Source organism: Callorhinus ursinus, unplaced genomic scaffold (assembly GCF_003265705.2).
Source record: "Callorhinus ursinus isolate GAN/ISIS: 27379988/994484 unplaced genomic scaffold, GSC_fseal_2.0 scaffold6, whole genome shotgun sequence".
Taxonomy (NCBI): Eukaryota; Metazoa; Chordata; class Mammalia; order Carnivora; family Otariidae; genus Callorhinus; species Callorhinus ursinus.
Window position 1 is genome coordinate 9,184,636 of NW_027397068.1, and position 25,029 is coordinate 9,209,664.

Consider the following 25,029-nt stretch of genomic DNA (forward strand, 5'->3'; position numbering starts at 1 on the left):
TTTGCAGGGTATTTTTAATATTTTAAGGTGAATTGTGCATTTGCAACTGTTGTGAGGGTTTTGTTTTGTTTTGCTATTTGTAAAGGCAATGTTCATTTTCTTTCTGGCACAGAACCTGTATTTATGAAAAAAAGAAAGAAAAATTATAAATTATTATAAAGCCTGCAGTCAACATTCAAGACAGATAATTTTTACAGAGTCACAGATGACTCATATATTTTGGCATTCCATTTCAGCTATTTTTGGTCCAGAATTTTATTTCCTTTGATAAGGCAGTCCCACTCAACTACTAACATGAGTAAATGAGAGAATAATCCAATGCAATTGGAGTTTTTCTTTGAAAAAGAAAGTATATTATACCTAGGTATGTTTTTATTTGATTCCAACCAAATGTTATCTATTTTAGTTTTTGTAAATTAATGTTACAATGATATTATAAACATAAAACCAAATTTTCTTATGGTTATTTTAAAACTAGAACTATTGAACAGATAGGAAAAGAAGGTCTTCTTAGTTTCCTGGGTTTACCTTATATAATTTAGATTTTTCTGACAAGGATTTTGGACATGTTTCATTTTTGTAGATTTTTACCGTTTTCCAAATCCCTGAAATTGGGGCTCAGAAATAAATCTTACCTATGAAATTTTGTTTCATTTATTATTACCAAGTAACAACTACATTGGCAGGGTTTATCATCATATTATGAGCTTTTAATTTCTAGTACTTCATTGTGGTTGTGTAAGATATGTGAAAATGCAATTGTGTCTTGTTTGTAGATATTAAAGAGCTAAATTCATTGAGTTATCTATAGGCAACTAAATCAAATCTTTATTCCTGAGCCCTAAATATTCCTTTGTTACATCTCTCTATATAGTACACTTCATCAGTTTAGAATGCACTTAGGTGGTACAAAATGCCTTTTAATTTAAAGTATTATCTTTTGCTTTTGGTTTCCCTGTGTACTTTGGCTGTTAAGCTAGAATTCTTCTATTTTTAATTTACGTATTTAATGTCACACTGTCATCTTTTAGAATTCCTCTATTATTCAACAAAATAAGTTGATATTGGGGGGGAGGAGATAGTAGTTAGGTGAACTATCAAGAGACCATCACAGCACAGAAGGGCAGTGGGAAATGCACAGAGCAGCCTTAAGCCATGTGACGTCTATGTATGTGAATACATACATATTCACATGTGTCATTTCTGCTATATAGACTTTTATCAGCTCTTCTAATCAAAGTTGCTTGTCTTTCAGGGGTGTCTGTTTGGCATGAGAAGAATATGTGTTAAAATCTAGCTTCTGCACAGACCAGTTGTGTGCCTTAGACAGTACATTTAGTCTCTCAGTCTGTTTCCTTATAAGGATGTTAGGGATCCTATATTAAATAGGATTGTGTCGTTGCTTTTGGTTATTGGGAAATAACCATAAGAAAATTTGTTTTTATGTTTATAATATCATTGTAACATTAATGTACAAAAACTTAAATAGATAACATTTGGTTGTAATCAAATAAAAACATCATATCTCAGTATAATACAATTTTTTTTTCCCAAAGAAAAACTCTAATTGCATTGGGTTATTCTCTCATAGATAATCCCTATCTTGCAGGTTGGTTATGAGGCTATAATGAAATATTTGTTGCCACTTATGCAGTAGATTCAGCAAGGTGCACAGCTGGGAAAAATAATGGGAGGGAACAATCACATTGAATTTTAGGAACAAATAACCTAACTATGATACTTTTTACAGGGTGGTTACAAGTTACAGCACAGGCTTTGTGTACGCGGAGTGTCAAAGGCTGCCTGGCTGTGTATTGATGTTCTCATTCATTCTCTAAGGGAAAACCCCACTTTGACAAAGTGTCTAAGAAAGGAATGGTCTGGGCATGAGATGTACAGCATTTTGGAGTCAGGGTTCAAGTGGTTAAAGGAAGGTCTTTCAGTGTGGGAATCTGGTTGAGATTGGGCAAACTCAGTAACATAATAGGTTAGATCTTGAAGCAAGTCTCAATAAGTAAACTATTAATAAGCGGTAAGTGACCTTTTTGCCCAGGGAAGTAATCTGTTCTGATAGAGGAGCTATTTTCCCGGAGGAGCAAGCTGTTCAATTGATTAATTGGTTTTCAAGAATTTCATGAATAGGGGCGCCTGGGTGGCTCAGTCATTAAGCGTCTGCCTTTGGCTCAGGTCATGATCCCAGGGTCCTGGGATCAAGCCCTGCATCGGGCTCCCTGCTCCGCAGGAAGCCTGCTTCTCCCTCTCACACTTCCTCTGCTTGTGTTCCCTCTCTCACTGTCTCTGTCAAATAAATAAATAAAATCTTTAAAAAAAAAAAAGAATTTCATGAATAAACAGTGAAGTTATTTATTGGTTTGTAGCCTTATCCTCCCTAGGGTGACCAATCTTTCCTAGTTTTTCAGGCATGGAGGTGGTTCATGGGATGCAGGACTTTCCATTTTAAAACAAGGACAATACATTACTTAACTATGTGATTTTAAAAACCAGGCTTATTAATTTTGAGTTCTGACTAAAGGAAAGTAATTTTTCCTTTAAGATACTGTGATGTTTTCTAGTTTTATTGCCATGACACTGAAACATCACATTTATAGGTAACCTGAAAAAAATTAAGTTCTCTCCTTTTCTGGCCTAAAAGAAATCAATTCTTTAAATAAACCATTTAAAAGAAAGTGTGGAAAGGAGGGAAGGATGGAAGAAAGGGGAGAAAAGAAAAGAAAACAGAGAAAAAGTGTGGTTGGCTCAGTAATGATTCCCCTGCCCCACCCCACCCCCAAAGATGTTCAGATTCTAATTCCTAGAACCTGTGAATGTTACCTTATATGGCAGAAGGGAGTTTGCAGATATGATCAAGTTAGGGATTTTGAGATGAGCAAGTTATCCTTTATTATCCATACGGGCCTGATACAGTCACAGAGATACTTGTAAGAAGGAGGCTGAAGATCAGAGGAAGAAGCAATGTCACCATGCACACAGGGGTAGAAAAGGCTACGTGATGTGAGACTATGAGCCAGGGAGTTTGGTGGCCTCTGGAAGATGAAAAAGGCAAGAAAAGACTCTCCCCTAAATCCTCCAGAAGGAACCACCCTGTTAACACCTTGATTTTAGCCTCATAAGACTCATTTTGGATTTCTGACCTCCAGAATTGCAAGAGAATAAATTTGTGTTGTTTTAAGTCACTAAATGTGTGGTAATTTGTTATAGCAGCAAAAGGAAACTCGTACAGAGGGTATCTGGGAAATGAATGGCTATAACATGCTCCTTTGGTCATTATTTCCAGTTGCTTTTATGAGCAAAGCTTGTCTTACCTAGCAACAGTTGCCAAGTAAGTTAACAATTTAATGCTAGAGTCTGGAGGAGAGCCACTGCTTAAATCTTCCCAAATCCAGGGCCCATACTTTATATGGCAAAGCCTTTCAGTACCATTCTTTGCCATTAGGCACATAACCACTACCTAATGATGGCGAATCATTTTATTCTTACCAGCCTCTAACATTGTCCTAAAGCCTTGAACCTCTTCCAGCTTTCTTAAACTTCTAGCTTTTTCTTCAAACTTTTTTTTATCATAAGAGTAATTTAACCGCACATAGTAAAAGACATCTAAAATTTAATTATGATCAGAAATCCGAATTACACAAGCTTTGTTTGCTGTGCTGTTTGTAATAAAATAATTCCACCAGCCCCTTTTGGGAAAACCTTCAAACGGATCCATGAATACAAGCCATTTAAGACACGCTTTTACACTCACAAAGATATACTGGGTAAGTGAATGCTCTTTTCCTTTGTTCTAATATTTGATAGCATTATGTGTCATTCTTTCTGCTATATAGACTTTTATCAGCTCTTCTGATCAAAGTTGCTTGTCTTGCATGGGTGTCTGTTTGGCACCAGAAGAATATGGGTTGAAATCTAGCTTCTCCACTGACCAGTTGTGTGCCTTAGGCAGTACACTTAGCCTCTCAATCTGTTTCCTTATAGGGATATTAGGGATCCTATACAAAATAGGGATGTTAATCCCTATTTGCAGGTTGGTTATGAGGCTTTAATGAAATATTTGTTGACACATAATAGTAAATGGGAGTTCTTTTTGCCCTTGCCCATACTTGGTCACCTTCCTTACACATAGGAGAGGAAATACCTCTAAGTAACACCTTAATAAGTGGGTGACACTATAACCTTTACTAGTAGCTGGTGACATAAATGTAGGTAACATGGAGATGACTTGAGACTATTTACTGACTAAGCAAATCAGATTGTCATCACAGGTTTACTTCTCTCCTTATTCCTATAAGAGTTTGCAGTCTAACTTTGAACCTTAAAATGTATTCCTAAGGACTCTCAAAATACTTCTCTGATGCTCTGTTCCTGTAACCTGGTAAACTAGTGATTTGATTTCACTCCTGATCTTGGAAAATATGAGAAGCTAAAGAATGGAGAATGTCTTGAAAACATTACAGTATAGGGGAGATCAAATTGGAATCATCCTCTACAAATAATCAATACCAAAACTGATTTTAACTTTCAGTACATGTTTAGTATGACTTATTAATTACAATGTCTAAAGTGATTTGACTTCTTACGCCCAGGTCAGTGGATATCCATTCTTAGATGTGTGTTTATTGATTGATTCCTTATGCCTTCTGAGATATCTGAGTCCAAACATTAAGCGGAGAAATTAAATCTAGTTAGAAATTAATATTTTATATTCAGTGACCTGTATTTGTCATTGACTACTTTAAGTCGAAAGAGTCAAAATTCTTTGTTCTTTGTAAGTAAATTCAGGAGCATGTGCGAATGTATAAACGTTAAGTGAATATTGCATAGGGCAGTAGTCCTCAACGCTAGCAGTGCACACAGCTTTTATTTTTTGTAGTTTTTTGGGTTTTGGTTTTTTAAGTAGGCTCCACACCCAACGTGGAACCCAACATGGGGCTTGAACTCACAACCCTGAGATCAAGACCTGAGCTGGGATCAAGAGTCAGACGCTCAACCGACTGAGCCACACAGGTGCCTCAGCACACATAGCTTTTAAAACATTTGTTTTTACTACAAATACCTAAATACAGAGTCATAGGACTTAATGTTAATTTAACACAGACCCACTAACTTAGAACCTTCAGAATCAGGCTTCAGCATGTATTGGTTTTTATTTTTTTATATTTGTTTCATATTCTAATAGCTTTTTATTTGAAAATTGTTTAAGACTCACAAGTTTTAAAAACAGAATAGAGTTCCCTTGTACTCCTCCAGTTTCTCTCATTGATATCTTACAAAATGCTAGTATATTGTCAAAACAAGGAAATTGGTATTGGAATAATACTGTTAACTCAGGTGCAGACCTTACATGCATTTTTTTTTCTTGGTGTATAGTTTTATAATAAAATTTATCACATGTGTAGGCTTATGTAACCATCTCCACAATCAGGACAGAGAACTGTTCTGTCACCACAAAGGAACTCCCTTGTGTTACCCCTTAACACACCCTACCCTGAACCCCTGGCAACCACTAATCTGTTCTCCATCACTATAATCTTATCCCTTTGAGAATGTTATATAAATAGAATCATATAGTATGTAACTCTTTGAAATTGGATTTTTTCATTCACTTTAGACATTATAATTAATAATGCCCTTGAGATCCAACCACATTGTTCTTTGTATTACTAGTCTTTCCCTGAGTATTTTTTTAAAGCTATGCAGGAATCCTGTTGTACAATCAGGGTTGAGAACAACTAATATCAAATAATGGAATTTAAGCATAAGAAAGAGTACTAGCAGCCCACAGTTGTATCACATTTTTATGAAGTTTAATACCTTGATGGTCCATGCTTAGTCCCCTTTCTTCCTAAATCTTTCATAATCGTATCTACAGTGTTGAGCCTATGTAGTATATGTCCATCTCTACTATAGTATTCACTGCCCTATGTGTTTAGAGTCACTAATAATCTAATAGCAAAGACTTTTAATACTATCAAACATGGATTTGCAGTTGCAGATGACAGAAACACAACTCAGACTATGCATAAAAGAGAATTCCTTGACCCTTTAACAGAGAAACCCAAGAGGGATCTGGTACCAGGGCTTTCAATCTATCCACATCTGCTCTCAATGAGTTGGCCCAGTTGTTTACTACCAGCCAGGCTTACTCCAGCAGTTGGGAAAAGAGTAGAAGTGGTCGCAAACTGTTCTAAGTGGCTATTACCTCCAGCTTAGAAATCTCAGAGGAAAAAGGTATTTTCTCCTTACATCCTTATATAAATCCTAAAGAAGAGCCTGGTTGGCCAGGCTGGAGCATGTGCCCAACCCTGGGCCAACTATTATGGCCTGGAGGATGGTGACCATATGATGGGAGAAGCAGGTTGGCTGCTGAGATTTGCAGTCCCCAGTCCCCCCAGAACAACCTGAAGTGAGAGAAATGGGTCCTGTTAACCAGAGGGAGAGCAGAGATGTTGGCAGACACCTATGTCCACAATGGCTTCTCTGTACTTACTGCCAAGCTGGGCATTGGGAGAGAGACACCGCAATATAAGATAAGCTTTGTAATTTTCAGAAGTTGATTGTCAAGACCTAATCACTTGAAAAGTTAATAATTCAACAAATCTAAGATGTGAGAAATAAATGGAATGAAGAGTAAGTAGTATAAGAGTTTAGAGTGGGGAAAAGATGACTGTGTGCCACGAGCACTGAAAAGGCTCGTCGCCTGCACACGGGTCCTGAGCCATCTCTGACAGTCCGCTCTTGCAGGTGAAGATGGAGCTCAGCTGCAGATCTAGCTCTGTCCCTAACCATCTGGTACCGTGTAGCCCTCTAACCTCTTTAGGCTTTTATTTTCTTGTCCGAGTAGGGAGGCTATTATTATGGGAATATTATCATGTGGAAATTAAATTGAGGTCATTGACCGAGAAGTACTAAACAGGTACCCCCTTACTCCACAACTGAAGCAGCTAACCTATGAAGACTTACACATGAAGAAAAACATGCAACAGAGTGAAGAGAGCATTCTGCTACCCCTTCCCTGAAAGAGGTAGTGCCAGCACCCAGATCAGGGCAGAGTGGGGAGCAGGATAATGTGCTAACATCACTTGAATGTTCTCTCACGGTTCTGCTCTGGGACCGCAGCTCGTGCTCTTTTCTGCCGCTTGACTTCCCCAGTTGCTTATTGTGTCTCCTGAGTGTGATGAAGGGAACAGACTGTCTCCAGACCCAATGATGCTGTGAGCTCCCCCCTCACTAATTAGGGAAAAATGTACCCCTTTCATCGGTATCTTTAAAGAAAAGATTGACATCTAAAAGGGTATATCTTTTAGAGAACATTAATAAGTAACTAGGTGATAGTGAAAAGGAAAAAACAGTCTGTGGATTCTTGTGATTGTTTTTTCTCAAATACACAGATATCGGGGCAGATATTCTGAATAAAGAAGAGCAATTTCAAGAGGCAGTACTCAAAGAATGTATTGCAAAAGCAGAAGCTGACGTATGGGTTCAGGTAAAAGAAGTTGGATATCAACCTAAATGTATCTTTACAGTTCTTTCACTTTTTGGATTTGTCCACAACAATAGGCAGAACTGACTTTGAATCCCGGCTATCTGTGGGACCTTGGGCAAATTCTTCAACTCTGCAGTCTCAGCTTCTTCAAATGTAAAAGAGGAACGATAAGATTCTATAGGATTGTTGAAAGAGTTGAAATAATGTGTCTGGCACACAGGAGGTCTTTAGTGAGAAGCAGACACCATTAGGGGTTTCATTCCTTCTAAATTGCCCCTCTGTGTGGATGACTCCTCCTCTCTTTAATCTCATTGGATTAAAACAAAAAAAAAGACATCCTTGTTAATAATTGTTTATTATTACTTACTATTTCATATGTAGACCATCCATTTGTGTGGTGGTGTAACACCCCTGACCATCCTGTATTATGGCCTGCTCTCCTTTCTCTCCAAGGTCCTTGTTTACCTTGTCCCTAGGACTGCTGAGGGTCGTAGGGGCAATTCGAGTGTGTTGGGACTCACAGTCAGTTCCCAGACTCTGAACTGAAGCAAAATCTCAACCCTCCAGCCCCTCCTCCTTCCAGTCATAGACAGAATAAGGTAAACAACTTCCCAAAGAGAGTGAATGCTCCATGAGAGCCGGACAAGACACAGTACTTGGAACGTTATTTCTCAGTGTCTTTTATAATATAGACATCATAGCAAAGAGTGTTAGAATTGTCCCGCATCTGTGCCCGCACAAGTTTGGTATTAGAGTACTTTGAAAGTGCAAAATGCTCCAAGGGCAAAGGGTAATATGAACAAAAGTCTTAGTAGTCATCTCTCTTTATCAATAATGGTAAAATTCAAATCAATTGAATTTTATTAATTATACAATTATATACAAACTATTAATTATACACCCTAATACAAAGCAATGCTTTTATGAGTAATCTACAATTTGCGTGTCAGCATATCTAATGATCTGAGCATTCCCTTCAAATAAAATAATAAAACCTCTTTCTGAACGCTTGATTCAGGAGGTCAGGGATGGTGGTGCTAAGCCGTGTTTCTCAGCAAGGTCTAGCTTTGTGCATCTTTCCACTTCTCTGTATTTTCCAGATTTTCTGCAATGAGCACACATTACTTTGATAAGCAAGCAAGAAATAAAGTGCCAAAGAAAAGACAACCCAGGGGCGCCTGGGTGGCTCAGACGGTTAAGCGTCTGCCTTCAGCTCAGGTCATGATCTCAGGGTCCTGGGATCGAGCCCCGCATCGGGCTCCCTGCTCAGTGGGAAGACTGCTTCTCCCTGTGCTCTCTCTCTGTCAAAAATAAATAAAGTTAAAAAAAAAAAAAAAGAAAAGACAACCCAGCAACTTATAGTAAAACTCTCTTTAGCATTTCACAAAACAGTGATGTTAGCCGTCAGTTGGAATGTGTTAGGGCATCTCTGGCTGAGGCAGCCAGTTGGCTGTGGGAGATTTGAGATGGGAACAGAGTAAGTAATTAGGGGCCCCATGGTGGTTGCTAATTTTCAGTAAACATGAAAATTTTCTGTTAATATAAGTTTATACATTAATATATAAGTATTAATAAGTATGGGCTGTTTCTTTCAAAGGCTGATGAACGTCAAAAACAAGCAATTGAGAAAGCACTTGAAGAAGCAAATGACCAACACAAAATTAATATTCAGATTCTGGAAGAGGCACACCAAAAAGATTTACAGGTTTTTATAATGACTTGTTTGTTGTCTTTTTAAGGGTACATAGGTTAATAAAAAGCTCTGGCAAAGGAATAAGAGAAAAAACAAAATATGTAAAACCTCGATGGGTATTTCATGGAGGTTGGTTTGGAGACCCAGGATTTTCACAGAAGAGATGCTGAACTCACAGATGAGAGGCAGCAGTGATGGATGGGTGTGGGAGAATCCCATGGTCTCTGATGTGATGAATTCAAACCTTTATGGGGTTTCAAGGCCCAAAGGAGCCACCCCGTCTGCTTTACCCCCATGTCTCTTGCCCCAGCCCTTCTCTCTCACCGCCGTTTTTTGGGTCCTCAAACCTGAAGGCACCACCTCCTTCCCACCTCAGGGTCTTTGCCAGAATGTTCTTCCCCCACTTCAAGGGTTTTAGCTCAAACATCACTACTCAAGGGAAGCTTTACCTGATCAGCTCTGCCCTGCCACCGTGCACTGTCCTTGACACCCTGTCGCCTTTTATAGCGGTCCTCACCCATCAGCATTGCAGTTAAATAGACTGCGTGATTACTTCTGCCTCGCACACGACAGTAGCCTCCAGTAGGGCATGTCTCTCTCATTCCCACTCTAGCCCAGTGTCCAGCGCAGAGCCTTGACTTAGCAAGTGTTCAGGTTTGTGGCCGAACAAAGGAAGTAGGCTGTCTTCTTTTCCTTCTCCCCGGCTCTCTTGATTGCCTCCTCTCCCCTCAATTTGCATTTACTGCAGTGCAGGGAGGGACTCTGAGCTGTTACGGAAGTACTTCCTGCAGCACCAGAGGTCATAAAATGAGGGGTCCTCTTTCTAACCCAGAACTTGTAGGTAGCTGGCCAACTTTCCGGGCAGAGGTGCAGGAATTCATTATTTAGTTCTTTTTTTTTTTTACCAAGTCTGATCAAAGGAAAAGGATATAGAACTGTTTTCACATGTCCGCCACGGGAGGGACAGGGCAAGACGTGGCGTAGCTGTGATGATTCATGGGCAGAGGCTGGAGGGAAGCTGGCAGAAGTCTGGCCCCAGATTCGGCCTAACTTAATAAGAACAGAACTAATAAACAGTTAAGTGACCACCGGCCCATTTATTCATTGTTTTGGTAATGAGCACCTACCATATATCAGATGGATATTAGATGAGATTAAATGGACTGTCCTTGTCTTCAGGAAACTTGTTGGCAGGAAAGGGAGCTCTGCCCCAGGGTTCCCTTTAGGAAGGGTAGTGGGATCCTCCCTGTTTGGCTTCAGTGGCCATGGTCCCCGAGAAGTTGGCTGCAGGGGTTCACTGCCCATTCCCTATTTTAGTTCAAAACATGAAGAGCATTTATAGCACATCTACGTGGGCCTGCTGCACCACTGGCATCTGCCGGTATGGCCATAAGTATTTAAATACTTCTCTATTAGTTGATAGATAACCACCTTTCAGTCACCCTGGCCACTCCCCCAGACTCCAAGACCTCCCCCCATCCAGCAGTGTAAAGGGGCAACCCTTTAAAGGCCCCTGCCCCATTGCTGCAGCCAGAGGATACACATTTTGAACATCACTCCTGGTGTTGGGTTCTGAAAATACAAGGATGACCGAGCTGTGATGCCAGTTCCAAGGAGTTCACATTTGACTGTACTCCATATAGTCTTTGGGTGGAGTTGATACACTGAGTGCTGAAGTAGAAGTCCTAAGAAAATGTAAAGGGGAAAAGTTAGAAGGAGGTTGACCTTTCTGAAATATTTGTCTAGGGTTTGGGAATTCACATTTATACTACCATCTCAGGGACATATTTTTTAAAGATTGATTTAATTATTTATTTATTTATTTATTTATTTATTTATGAGAGAGAGAGAGAGAGAGAGAGAATAAGTGCGGGGAGGGGCAGAGGGAGAAGGAGAAGCAGACTCCCCTCTGGGCAGGGAGCCTGACATGGGACTCAATCCCAGGACCCTGGGGTCATGACCTGAGCTGAAGGCAGACGCTTAACCAACTGAGCCACCTGGGCGTACAGGGATATTATTAGTGTAATGAGGAGTGATTTGTCTAAGAGGGATGCATAGGATTATTTCAACATAGGATACCCAGACATACACATCATTATTGCTTCTCAAGTGGTATCTATGAACAACCTGCTTTAGAATCTACTCACCTGGGAGCTTAACATGCAGATTCCCAGACCCCACCTGACCTACACAGTCAGGGGCAAGGTTTTTAATCAGCAGCCCATCTGATTCTCACACGTATTACAGTTTGAGATTGCCAGTATGTAGAGCAGAAACCAAGCTATTCTAAAACCAAATACCATTAAATTCAGATATGTAGATCTCACCAGGTATTAATTACTATTTTATGATATTAAGAATTGGCAAAAGTCTCAGATGCTTGCCGTTAAACAAAATTTCAAGATCTTATCCAATGGGCAGGTAGGTAGTATTTTGAAAAGATGTTTATATTAACTTTTTCAAATACAATAATATTGAAGAGCAAATGATAAAATGGGAGCTGAGGGAAAATTAGAGTAGAAAATATAATGAAGGCAGGAGTGAATTAAAAACTTAAAATTGTATATATGCATGCGTTCCTGTACAATTATCACTATTTGGGCCTTGAACTTTCTGACAGTCAGTGCAAAAAGGAAAATTCCATGAGTCACCATGTCCATAAGGCAAAAATAAATGAGATACTCAGAGAGGCCCAGATATTCCTACATGTGATAGCTGAGAGAAACTTATCCTAAGGGAGACATTGTGTCATAAATGTCTGTCACACATCAATGCAGTAAATATGATGGATTTCATGAGGCTGTTTCTTACAATTTCTCAATATATGAACTGATTTACTCAAAATGTATTTCAGCAAAAGTAATTTAACTGGGAGACTTTCCACTGAATAAGAACATTGCCAAAGAGTCAGTCATTGAATTATTTTTGTAACTTTAAATATATATTCCACATGCTTTGTGAGGCAGGAAAATGATTTTGCTTTTAATACATCATTGCATAAAAGAAGGACTTGGTTTAATTCTTTGAATCCCAGTTCAGAACCCAGCCAAAATAAAGGGCTGGGATGTCATTTTTAAATTCTGTGATTCAAATAGAAATATTTTATGATACTACTTCATCTATCTAAAGCTCAATCATTCAGCAGTCTCAATTACTGAGAATATACTTGAAAACCCAGAAATAATTTAAAATATCCCTGAAGAATTTAAATAAAGGCCTCTGACTACAAGACAGAAACTCAGGCTTATTACTCACAGCAGAACCCTTCCATTCCCCACTCAAATGTTATTTACACTTACTTGACAGCCTGAACCCAACAGATGTGGCTGCTCAGTGTCACAAATCCAAAATAGATTAAATGCCAAAAACTAGAAATAACAAAAAGGAGCTTACAGACAGCATGAGAACAGAGGGTCCTCAGCACAATAGCATGTGAAGAATAAGAAAAATTTTAAAAATCAGACATCAGATCTCAAAAAGCAAAGTAGTTTTGGGTCATTTATAACAGAGACAAGTACCCTATAATAACTTGAACAATTACTAAGTGTAGTATATTTAGCTTAATACAATCATTCTGTTTTATCTACCAGCCTGGATCATCAAGAAAGGTTAAAGTATGTTCACTCTACTCTTTTTTATGAAGTAAGATAAATGTTAAAGATGTTTAGAAATATTTCCATGCAAAATGTTTTATCGTCAAAAAGTTCTAGTCCTCTCAGAGGCAAAGCCTTCTGCATATGGAAAACCTAGCTGGCCTTTCTAAACAGCCAGTGTTTTCCTTAACATTTCTTGCTAAATACGTGAACTGAGGCCACTCTGGAGAGATTCTTAAAGTTGCTTTTGTTGTTTTATTCCTTTTTTAAAATTGTCACCCTTGGAGTAGCCAAAGTGAGAAGTCGAAAACTTTCCTTCTCTTGAAAAAACTGAAGTCTAACAAATATTTTAATTGTTAAAATACTTTTTTTCTAAAAAGCTAAAGTGGTTTCAGCTTCTATTGAGACATAGAGTTCAAAAGAAAGAGAAAGCAAGCAGACATGTTCACTGTGATTAGAGGATTGTACAGCATTTCTGGAATGAAAAAAATTGATGAATCTCTTGAAAGACCCTAGCATCACAGCCAGCAATGAAGCAAGAAACTGGCATTGAGAATCCTGTTTCTGTTCCTAGTTCTTCCACTGACTCACTATGTGAAATAACTTATTTCTTTATGCTCTCTTGTTATCCCTAAAATAGAGGTAAAAATTTACTTTTAAATGAAAGTTTTGAAACTCTAGGCAGAATTCATTGTTCCTCCTTTCTTGCATTTCTACTAAAACACTCATTGCACGACTAAGTTGCTGGTTTCTTGAGGAGGAGGATCCCAGCCTTCTTGTGTTTGTATTACGTGAGCCTAGCACAGTGCCTGGCGCATGGCAGAGTCTGTAGGCATTTCCAAAATGGTTACAGGGTTTTCCTTGAGAATCTGTCTTTCTTGAGTCTTGCTTTGACTAGTGCTTCCTCCCTTTACTTGGCCAAAGGCATCTACAGGTCCTTCTACCCTGGAGTAATGGAGCACTTGTTCCTGTCCTCTTGGTGAAGGAGAAAGGGCCCCTCAATGCTAATGAGCTGGAATGCTCAGATGGCAAGAGGACAGACAGACAAGCTTCTGTGACTACAATAATGGGCAACTGTTAGCTGTCTGAGCTTCAGGTTCCCTCCTACCCAGGAGACACTTAGGAGCCATAGTCATTATTTCTGTCATTTTCCAGGATTGACTTCCTAAAGGAGAATCATATTATGTATCTCTAATTATGTATAAAGATAACATGACACTATAGAACATTTGGACGATCAAGGAACAAAAGACCTATTTTCCCTTTTTGCATATTAGGGAATATTCCAGTATTACTTATATAAATATTTATGCTCTGTGGTTTGCAACATTTCTGGTATTAGCATTGTATAAATGAAAGTTTTCCATATTATACACAGTCTTCTTTTTATTTATTTTTTTGAGAGAGAGAGAAAGCTGGAGGGAGAGAGAGGGTTTTAAGCAGGCTCCATGCCCAACGTGGAGCCCAAGGCGGGGCTCTATCTCACGACCCTGAGATCATGACCTGAGCTGAAATCAAGAGTCGGATACTTAACCGGCTAAGCCACCCAGACGCCCCCCATACTCTTCTTTTAAATCATCAGTGTTCAAAAATGCACATTCCACTGGGTTAAATTCGAATAATCTTTTGGGCGCCTGGGTGGCTCAGTTGGTTAAGCGACTGCCTTCGGCTCAGGTCATGATCCTGGAGTCCTGGGATCGAGTCCCGCATCGGGCTCCCTGCTCAGCAGGGAGTCTGCTTCTCCCTGTGACCCTCTTCCCTCTCGTGCTCTCTATCTCTCATTCTCTCTCTCTCAAATAAATAAATAAAATCTTTAAAAAAATAAAAAATAAATAAAAATAAATAAATTCGAATAACCTTTTAATATGCATTTTTATGAGACTGAGACTGACTCAGGACCTTCTAGTATACATTTTTATTTATTTATTTATTTATTTATTTATTTATTTATTTATTTGACAGAGAGAAACATAGTGAGAGAAGAAACACAGACAGGGGGAGTGGGAGAGGGAGAAGCAGGCTTCCCGCCAAGCAGGGAGCCCTACGTGGGGCTCCATCCCAGGATCGAGGGATCATGACCTGAGCCGAAGGCAGATGCTTAACGACTGAGCCACCCAGGCGCCCCTAGTGTACATTTTTAAACACCAAAGCTATAAGGGCATCTGGGTAGCTCAGTCAGTTAAGCATCTGACCCTTGATCTCAGGGTTATAAGTTCAAGCACTGGGTTGGGCTCCACACTTAAAAAAGAAAAGGAAAAATATATATTTTTTAAAAATAATAAAAAATAAATAAATAAATAAATAAATAAATAAAAGCTATAACATCTAAACCTATTTAACTGTTGCTTAAGGAAATGGCAGCCAAAAGCAAGATTGAGGTGCACCAAAACATGGCAGATGAACTACAGAGAGAACACTTGGCCGCAGAACAACGCATGGTACATAGAATCCAAAGGATTATGATGGAGTGCCATAGGGAGAAGGTCCAGGCTGTGGAGAAGGCCAGGGCTGAAGAGAGACAGATGGCCCAAGAAGCAATCCAGGCCCAGAAAAGGTATTCCAGAGAACACATTTGCAAATCAGTATCTTACTCTGGCCAAATCAACTTGGAGCAAGGGATAAGGTTGAGGCACATAGGTGGATATTTCCCAGGTTCTGTGTTTTTATATTTTTATTATGAAATATTTCAAACATAGAGAACAATATGTAATATATTGTAGAATGTATGTGTGTGTGTGTGTGTGTGTGTGTGTGGTTTAAAGAAAAAATACCATGAATATTCAAAGACCTACCACTCATCTGAAGAGATTGAAAATTGCTAACACTGGGGGCACCTGGGTGGCTCAGTTGGTTAAGCGACTGCCTTCGGCTCAGGTCATGATCCTGGAGTCCCGGGATCGAGTCCCACATCGGGCTCCCTGCTCAGCGGGGAGTCTGCTTCTCCCTCTGACCCTCTTCCCTCTCGTGCTCTCTGTCTCTCATTCTCTCTCTCTCAAATAAATAAATAAAATCTTTAAAAAAAAAAAAAGAAAGAAAATTGCTAACACTTCTGACGCTCCCATGACACTTCCTCAATCACATTTCCTTCCTCTCCCCACTCTCAAGAGATAACTACCATCCTAAGTAATGTGCTTTGCGTTCTGTATCTCCAGTTTTAAGAGGCTGAGGAGAGGAATCAAGAAATATTTCCCCATAAACACATAAAAGTCAATCTTCACATTCACTAGCTGATATCATATCACCAGCATGGATGTGTTACTTTTGGTCTTTTCCTTATTACACAAGTAATACATGCTGTAAATGAAATGGACACTTTGGAAATATATAGGGCAAAACTTGCTAAGTCCTGACTCACTGCTTCCCTGCCTTCCCTGTCTCCCAGAGACATTCATTTTTAAATAACGGGGCCCTTGTCCTTCCATGCCCTTTTGATGTCATTACAGCTTTATATTTGTACATGATCACAAATAATTTCTACACAAATCAGATCACTTTTTTTAAACAATACCAAAGTAACCATTTTTATGTAGGCAATGAACATTTGACGGAATTGGCCAATTTTTACAGGACAGCAGTCAGGATCCCTAGTGATTATTGGAACCAAGAGAAAACCAGTTTCCAGCTATTAAGTGACCTGCGTGACCTAAGATCATGCAGCTTCAGCAGCAGAACCAAGACTGAAACCTCTGTGTTTGGCCTTCTAGTCTAGGACTTGTCTCTTTTGCTTTGCTCTTTGACTTAAGGAACAAATCTGTTTGTGATTAATGGGTAAAATCTTCTTTGTTAGAACTATTTAGAACAGGACCAAGGGTCAAATCCTGTACGATGTTTATTTTGTAGATAAATAAGAGTGAGGGCTGCAGCTGTGACTGTTTGTTTCAGTGGTACCTTCCTTCAGGCACAGGCTATAAATCATTGTTGAGATGGAAAAGGGAGGTGAAAGAGGATTCTGGGAGAAAGTTAGAGAAGGTGGTAATGCCCAAATGAGTTGTAGTCCAATGCAGTGAAAGGTGGTACCCCGCCCTCCGTCTGCAGGAACTCTGCCTCACCTGTAGGAGCTTCTGGGTCTACTCCTCACACACTTACAGTGTCTGCTCTTTCCCTCACTCTGCTGCTTTCACCATCCCCACGCCCCACCACTGGCCCTTCCCTCTGTGAGGGTTGAATAGAAGATTTTCAATGGCTGCCTTTTATTAAATGAATTGACTAAAATTAGGGAACTGCTATGTCTGTTGTTTAAGGATATCCAACTAGAATGTCCATTTTGTCCATTGATGTATTCCAAATGCCTGGAAGAGAGCCTGGCACATGGTATGCATTCATTAAATATTTATTAAACAAAGGTTCGAATTTGTTCCAATTAGCTGAACCCACTCTGCCGCACATCAGGTCTTATTTCTAGACATTGCTGGATTCCAGTGTTCTTTTTTTTTTTTTTAAACAAATGTCTAGTACTTTTCTAGGTGGAAATTTACTTATTTTTTATTTTTTTAAGATTTTGTTTATTTGACAGAGACACAGCGAGAGAGGGAACACAAGCAGGGGGAGTGGGAGAGGGAGAAGCAGGCTTCCCGCAGAGCAGAGAGCCGGATGTGGGGCTCGATCCCAGGACCCCGGGATCATGACCTGAGCCGAAGGCAGACGCTTGACGACTGAGCCACCCAGGCGCCCCTCCAGTGTTCTTTAGAGCATTTGCAGAAATGAATATATGGAGAAGGACCACTCTTTAGAATTTGACTGTAGATCTTTTATTTGACTATAAACTTCCACTGAGGAATTAAGGATTCAGAACATTTACATGTTATGACAAATATGCCAAATTCACAGAAAACATTTTGTGGACTGGCGTGATTAGATTCTACATAGATTATCTAGGAAACACTGTACTCTTTTTCTGGAAGGAAAGAAGGAAGGGAGGGAAGGAGGGAAGGAGAGGCGGGAGAGGGAGGGAAGAGAGCAAGCAGGCAAGTTTTGCTTAGAAAGGTTCTAGGGAGTCCTCCTACCTACTAGTTTGCGATGGCGGCAACATTGGCGGCTTCTCGCAGTCTCCGGAACCTGCTGATACGGCGAGTGATGGCTCCCACGCCCCAGGGTCTCAGCCTTAGCCTTTGCCCCATGAGCTCCACTGCTCAAGATGAGGCTTCCACAGCAGCCCCCAGAGAAACGCCAGACCATAGCTATGAGTCCCTTCAGGTGACAGTTGCTCAGAAACACATCCTGCATGTGCAGCTAAACCGGCCTGAGAAGAGGAATGCCATGAACAGAGCCTTCTGGAGAGAGATGGTGGAGTGCTTCAACAAGATAGCACAAGACCCTGACTGTCGGCCTGTGGTGATCTCTGGTGCAGGAAAACTGTTCACTGCAGGTATTGACCTTACGGACATCGCTTCAGAAATCCTTCAGCCCCATGGAGATGATGTGGCCCGCATCAGCTGGTACCTCCGTAGCCTCATCAGCAGATACCAAGAGACCTTCAGCGTCATCGAGAAGTGTCCGAAGCCGGTGATTGCCGCCGTCCATGGGGCCTGCGTTGGTGCGGGCGTGGACCTCATCACTGCTTGTGACATCCGGTACTGTGCCCAGGATGCTTTATTCCAGGTGAAGGAGGTGGACGTAGGTTTGGCGGCTGATGTGGGAACGCTGCAGCGACTGCCCAAAGTTATCGGAAACCAGAGCCTGGTCAACGAGCTGGCCTTCACTTCCCGCAAAATGATGGCTGATGAGGCCCTGGGCAGTGGGCTGGTCAGCCGGGTGTTCCCAGACAAGGTGGGCATGCTTGATGCAGCCTTCACCCTGGCGGCCGAGATTTCCACCAAGAGCCCCGTGGCAGTGCAGAGCACCAAGATCAACCTGGTTTACTCCCGCAACCATTCGGTGGCTGAGGGCCTCAACTACATGGCCACCTGGAACATGAGCATGCTGCAAACCCAGGACATCGTGAAGTCTGTCCAGGCTGCCATGGACAAGCAGGAACTGAAGAATGTCACCTTCTCCAAGCTCTGAGAGCTGCTGAGGCCCAGGGCCTGGCCTTGCCCCACCTCATGCCCATTTCCTCATCCATAGAGAAGGAGAATTAGTAAAGATGGTCGCCTGGTGCTTTCTCCCTTGGTCTCCCCCGTTTCTAACCTTATAACCCTGATTTCCTCATGCTCAGGGCCTTATCTTCACCCGAACAATAAAGCAACTTAATGCAAAAAAAAAAAAAAAAAAAAAGGTTCTAGGTGTTTTCTAGCCCAAGACAAAGGCATGAATGAAGTGACTGCTCAGGAATTTTTGTGTTCATGTCTATAATTGCTAATGATAGCTACGCTTTATTTAACATGCAGCACATGCAAGGCCCTTTGTGTGCTTCTCACTGAATTTTCATATCCCTTCCTGAGGGATTCCATCATCCTCCATATCTTCAGATGAAGTCCCTGAGTCTTAAGAGAGACATTGAGCAACCTGCCAAAGGTCACAGAGAAGAGGTGACAGGGCCCCATGTGAACCCTGGTCTATACCATACCAAAGTTTATGACCTTCCATTACACTATCCTGCTCATTTCACCAACGCCTTCTATGGATGTGGTCCTGAGTTCTGCTGCAAGGAAATAAAGTGGTTTCCTCAACATGTGTAGTAACTAAAGCATGGCTGCCCCATAGACCAAGGCTAGATGGACAGGTACAAAGAACACTAAGTGCTGGGAAAGTCCTGAAAAGATCAAGCAACAAGTGTGTGGGCTATGTGGTGAGCTGGGTTTGTTGGAGGCAGTTAGTCTTGGCTTGGGCCTTAGAGAGAAGGAAGGAGGTCCTATTTGTGAAAGACTGGAAAGAGTGAGAACAGCACGAACAAACATGTAGAGGGGAAGGTGGAAAGTGTAATGAGGCAGAACCAAGGGAAGGTCAAGAATATGAATGGCCCTGAGATATAGATGCACCACTAAGGGGTGGCCTCTGGAGATGTCCCCCTACCAAATCTATACAATGCCTGTCACCTCAGTTTGGGGTATCACTAATCCTCCTGCAAGACTGGGGTGCAGTAGGTTCTCCGTTTCTTAGGTGGAAAGTCAGAATATATTTTCCTTCAAACACAGTGGTTATAACCAATTAAAATAGTGCTACCAGGGCGCCTGGGTGTCTCAGTCGGTTAAGCTTCTGCCTTCAGCTCAGGTCATTATCCCAGAGTCCTGGGATCAAGCCCCGCATCGGGCTCCCTGCTCGGTGGGGAGTCTGCTTCTACCTCTCCCTCTGCCTGCCACTCTGCCTGCTTGTGCTCGCGCTCTCTCTCTCTGTCAAATAAATGAATAAAACCTTAAAAAAAATAAAATAGTGCTAACAGTGCTATAGTTCAAGTGAAAAAATGGATTAATAGTTTACTGTGGGCTTATCAGGCAAATGCTTAATATCACTCTAAATACTTAATGTACAAATGAATTTTGGGAACAAATTCTTTTATAATTTAGGAATTGAAGAAATGGAGAAATGAAGTATTGGTTCTTACTGTCTTAAGAACCAAGACTTTTACTGATGGACATAGAAAGGAGATTAAGAAGTATGCTCTTAGCAACATTTATGGGGAAAATGAAAACTTCACTTAATAGGTAGAAGGGAAGGAACAGCCAGATATTATTCTTTAAACCTGTGAGCAGTGTATCTTGAATCATTTCAGTAACCTCCCAAACACAGCGAGAGAGAGAGAGAGAGAGAGAGAGAGCGCTAAGAGAGTCCCTCAAGAGCAAAGCACAAATCAGTTGCTGGTATGGTTTTCCATGCTTTATTTTTTTCCTCAAGGCCTAATGAGGTTGAATTATTATATATTAGGTTCTATTTTTATTTACTAATCTATTTTTCTTCTCTGAGAACCCATTTTATTAAAATAGCAGACTGAATCCTATGGATATATATGGACACACACTAAAATTATTCAAAAAAGTTCAATTTGTGGCCAGCACTGCACATATAAATATGGTGTGTAATTTTGAAATCCCAACATTAGAGCCTCATAAAGTGAGAGATGGCAGATAGATCTCACCACTTACAGAAGGAAGCATAAACGTTCGCATCATGTCAAAAGGGGCATTGGAGGCCGTTGAACCTGCTGTTCCTTCTGTTGGATGCCCGCCAAGCATTGGTGAGCCTCCTGAGTGCTTCTGTTCCAGGAATTTTACAGCTGGTTGAAGTGGTTGGTTAAAATGCTGAATGCCTCTACTTGTCATGTGCTTCCTAATGTGGACCCAGAATGTGCTGGGTCTCGTCCTCACATCCACACTTGGCTTCCAGTTCTGCCTCCCCCGACCCCGATGCATAGTGATCCTCCAGATATTTGAGAAGAGAGGAAGACTCTTGGAGGAGAAAAGAAAAAAAAAAAAAGTACTAAATAGTTCCTTTAGTCCTTCCTCATATGATATGATTTCTAGGCCCTCTTTTGAGGAAAAAAAATTGTGGGTAATTTGTATAAATCAAAAAATATTTTAGAGATACCACAAGAAGTGACTATTTTTTATGATGAATATTTTGCTTATGCTAAGAATCCTTTTTAAGCATGAATTGTTTCAGGCTGATAATGCTGTAATTAAGCTGTTTTTAAATTGGTATTATTTGGCATAAAAAATGTATTGGAGAGAACTACATCTATACTACCCATTCATTCACCCATTTATTGGTTACCTGTTGTACACATACCAGGCACCATGCCAGACAAGGGAGATAGAAAGCTGAATGGGTACTCCAGACCAATTTTCCATGCCCTGCACCCACTTTTCTCCTGGCTTCAATTCCATGATTTCTAGGAAATTATCAGAATAAAGATCAGAGATACTCTGACCTTAAACCAAAAGGAGTGAATCCCACAGGATCAAAAATTTGGCTCTAATGCCGGCTGGGAGGAGTTGGAAGGGACATCCCAAAAAGTAACAGATCCCTTTAGTGAGAACAGACCTTGAGAGCAAGGTTCTAAGATGCACCTTATTTGAGCAGTTTTACCTAGGACCAGCTCTGGTGGAGTCTTCTAGTTGGCCCCACAGATCAACACATCCTCTGTGTGGGCCTGGAGAAAGCCAGGCGAAGGCAGCAGGAAGCTCACACCTGCATGGGACAGAGCTGTGATTCCCGAGAAGGAGCACCACTTCCCCTGTGGAGACTTTTGAGGCAGGCTCAAGGAAGCTTCCTTTCAGTTCCTTCTAATCAAAGCACCAGTGTCCCTGGTCGCCACCTTTACAGACTCTCCAATATCCTGAAGATTCTATAACACATCAGACTAAATCCTCAGGGTGTGTAGAGGCTCACTCCCGGCTCTACCCACAGTGTGATTTCTACTGATAGTACCTCCATTCTCCTGTGACCCAGGCTGAGAATCGAGAAGTTAGTCTTGATTCCTCTTCTTTCTGCCTCCCCTTTATCCTAGCCAACACAAATTTTGGCACTTATGGCTTTGTAATATTTCTTGGACTTATCCTTTTCTCTCCCTCTACCTACCCCTCTCTTTTTCATCATTAATTCAGACCCTAATCATTGCACACCCAGAATGTTGCAAAATAGTACCAATTCATATCTCTACTTCCCGTTACTTTTCAGTTTAACCACTATTACCAGAATAACATTCTAAAACACAATTACTTTCATTGTGTTGTTCTCCCAATAAAAAATGTATAATGATCTCTCACACTATTGCAGCAGGTAATGGTTAAGGGCGGGAGCTTTCCCACTTGCTCAGTTGTGTCACTGAACAATAACTAAATCTCCCTAAGCCTCAGTTTCCTCCCCTGTTACATGGGAATAATAAGAGCTAATAAATAAAAATTGTACCATCTTCAGTTATTGTGAAAATTAAATGAGATGTAATGCATGTCAAATGCTTAGCACAGTCCCTGGGACACAGTAAGTACTCAGTTAAATGTTAACCCTTCTTATTAGTCATAGATGTAGCCTGATTGGTGGGAAAAGGAAGGAGAGAAATATTGCATAGCAGCCACAGAGGCTAAGGACAACTGATGTTTACCTCATGATTAGGGAAGTTCATCACATTTGAAAGTCAAGTTGAAAGAATCGGAGATAATGAGAGAATTGCATCTTGGAGGTTAGAAGTTAGGAGATAGGACAGGTGCTAAGTCTTGGGAAGATCGTAATAGACCCGGAGGCAGAGGGGGAGGATTTTCAGGAACAATCATAAGTATTTGAATCAACATTTATAAGTTATTTTATTCTCAAATCTTGGGGAGGTTTTATTCTCAAGACCTCTTGGGAGGTCTTGAAACTAGGTTAAGCAGAGATGTCCACCAAAAAAGTGCATTACAGTGGCTAAAAGCTTTTGACCTGGACTCAGACTGCCTGGGTTGCTCATTTTGCCACTTGTACTGATAAAGTGAAATAGGGCAAGTCACTTAACCTTTGTGAGCCTCAGTCTCTTCATCGGTAAAATAGGCAGAATCATAAACCCACCTCATGGACTTGTTTTGAGGAAACATTAAGCTAATGTATACGTGGGATGCTCATCCACTTACTTGCCTGGGACATGGTAAGAATTCAAAACAGTTGGCTGCTATAAATTACATATAATTTCATACATTACAACCAGAGGTCTGTGAACTCATTCAGCAGTGGTTCTCCAAGTGTAGTCCAAGGAATGCTCAGTGTCCCTGAGACCCTTTCAGGGGGGCCCTGAGGTCAAAGCTATTTTAATAATACGAAGATATTATTTGCCTTTTCACTCTCATTATCTCATGAGTACAGAGTACTATTTTCCAGAGTTTTATGATGTGTGATGGCACAACAGATTGAAACAATATGAAAAAATCCATCTTTTTTTCTGTTAAGCCAGACAAATCAAGAGTTTTGCAAAAAATGTGAAAGTATACCACTTTTCTCACCAAAATTTTTTAATTTGGAAAACGTATTTTTCATAAAAGTTAATTACATTTAATATTTCATAGATTTAATCATACCTTACATAAATGTATAAATATTTTTTTAATGTCTCACTTTTAATTCTAATACCGTCAGTGTCACTAGATGTCACCCATACAAACAAAAGTTGTTTGGGTTCCTTGGTCATTTTAAGAGTGAAAAGGGGTTTTGAGACCAAAAGGTTTGAGGTGGCTATCAGAGTATTGTTCAGATAAAACTGTGAGTACAATTTCCTCCCCTCTGGCTAAAGGGAAGTAGCTGGATTGATACACAGAAATACTTTCTGTAGGGGTTTAGAACTCTGACCCTATTTCTTCATTTTTAATCACATTGCATTCATATTTTTCTGGCCACAGAGGACTCAGGTCCCTAAAATTACCATCAGACACTAGGCTAGTAGGCCTCACCCTAGTCCCCATCAGGGAAGTCAGTGGGCAGTCTCCCTGCTTGAAAAATGTTTTTGGATTGTTAACAGCTACTGCAATCCAAAAGCTCATCTCTACCCACCTATCTCAGACTGATGGCTCATCTAAACAATGCAACAGTTTCTCATACGTCTGAGGCAAAAGACAACATCTTTTTGTTTTTAGTGGTTAACCCATCTAACTTATAAATCCCTATCTTTTGTAGAAAAGCCATGGAGGAAATTTTGAATACTGGTATAACAGTTATGAAGGATCAGAGCAAGAGTGTGAACCAAATGATCAAAGAAAAAGAACATGAAATGAATGTGTACTATTGCATGGCTCAGAGGCAGAAGCAAGAAGAGGTCCAGGAAGTGCTTCGAGAAGCAGAGAAGACACATCAGGCCACGCTTGGAAATGTGATGGATAAACTGGTTAACACCGAGGGGGAGCTGCTGTCCATAGCGAAACAACTAGGCATTATGACAAATTGGAAAGATTTCCTGGAGGAGGAATTACAGGAAACAAGGGAAGCATTTCAAAAATACATCAATTATACGTTTCCTAAGCTTTCGCCAGGACATGCAGATTTTATTCTGCCAGAAAGAAAGAAAACACCTTCCAGTCTTGTTATTCAAGAGAAAGAAACAACTCTCGATTAGAAATCTTTGAGTGAAATTTCACTACAAATGTCAATGTTCCAAGACTAAATAAATCAACTCAAAAACCATTTATTGATCCCCAGTTATATACAGGGTACTGTTGGGCTGCAGGCATTTTGATGGAAAACAAAAATATTCAAAAAGCACATTCCAGGTACATTGGGTTCTAAGTCTGTTTGAGGAGGGAAAACAGTGAGAGGGAACAAAACTAAGTAGGAGGGGAAAAGGTTTCTTGGAAGAAGTTCAAACAAACTTCTGTACCTGGCTTTGTTCATGTCTACATCAGACATGTAAT

At 40.5% G+C, this 25,029-nt stretch overlaps 1 protein-coding gene and 1 pseudogene across 2 annotated transcripts; both read left to right on the plus strand.

Moving 5' to 3' along the window:
• The first annotated feature begins 3,348 nt into the window (after positions 1–3,348).
• CUNH6orf163 (chromosome unknown C6orf163 homolog) lies at positions 3,349–24,802 on the plus strand. 2 transcript variants are annotated; one of them, XM_025862344.2, is made up of 5 exons: positions 3,351–3,776; positions 7,407–7,501; positions 9,099–9,206; positions 15,139–15,341; positions 24,299–24,802. In XM_025862344.2, exons 1-5 carry the CDS (start codon positions 3,629–3,631, stop codon positions 24,732–24,734), a joined length of 990 nt encoding a protein of 329 aa, XP_025718129.1. In that variant the 5' UTR covers positions 3,351–3,628; the 3' UTR covers positions 24,735–24,802. The 2 variants fall into 2 exon arrangements, with proteins under 2 accessions (XP_073749693.1, XP_025718129.1); XM_073893592.1 differs by lacking the exon at positions 9,099–9,206 and having other exon boundaries at positions 3,349–3,776.
• LOC112816025 (delta(3,5)-Delta(2,4)-dienoyl-CoA isomerase, mitochondrial pseudogene) lies at positions 17,781–18,984 on the plus strand (annotated as a pseudogene).
• Positions 24,803–25,029: the final 227 nt, after the last annotated feature.

What these genes read in the sequence shown, in the direction of transcription:
- CUNH6orf163 (XM_025862344.2), top strand. Translation starts at nt 3,629, where the DNA reads ATGATCAGAAATCCGAATTACACAAGCTTTGTTTGCTGTGCTGTTTGT. An exon ending in CACACCAAAAAGATTTACAG is followed by an intron (nt 9,207 to 15,138) that starts GTTTTTATAATG and finishes CTGTTGCTTAAG; the next exon opens with GAAATGGCAGCCAAAAGCAA. An exon ending in GCAATCCAGGCCCAGAAAAG is followed by an intron (nt 15,342 to 24,298) that starts GTATTCCAGAGA and finishes TATCTTTTGTAG; the next exon opens with AAAAGCCATGGAGGAAATTT.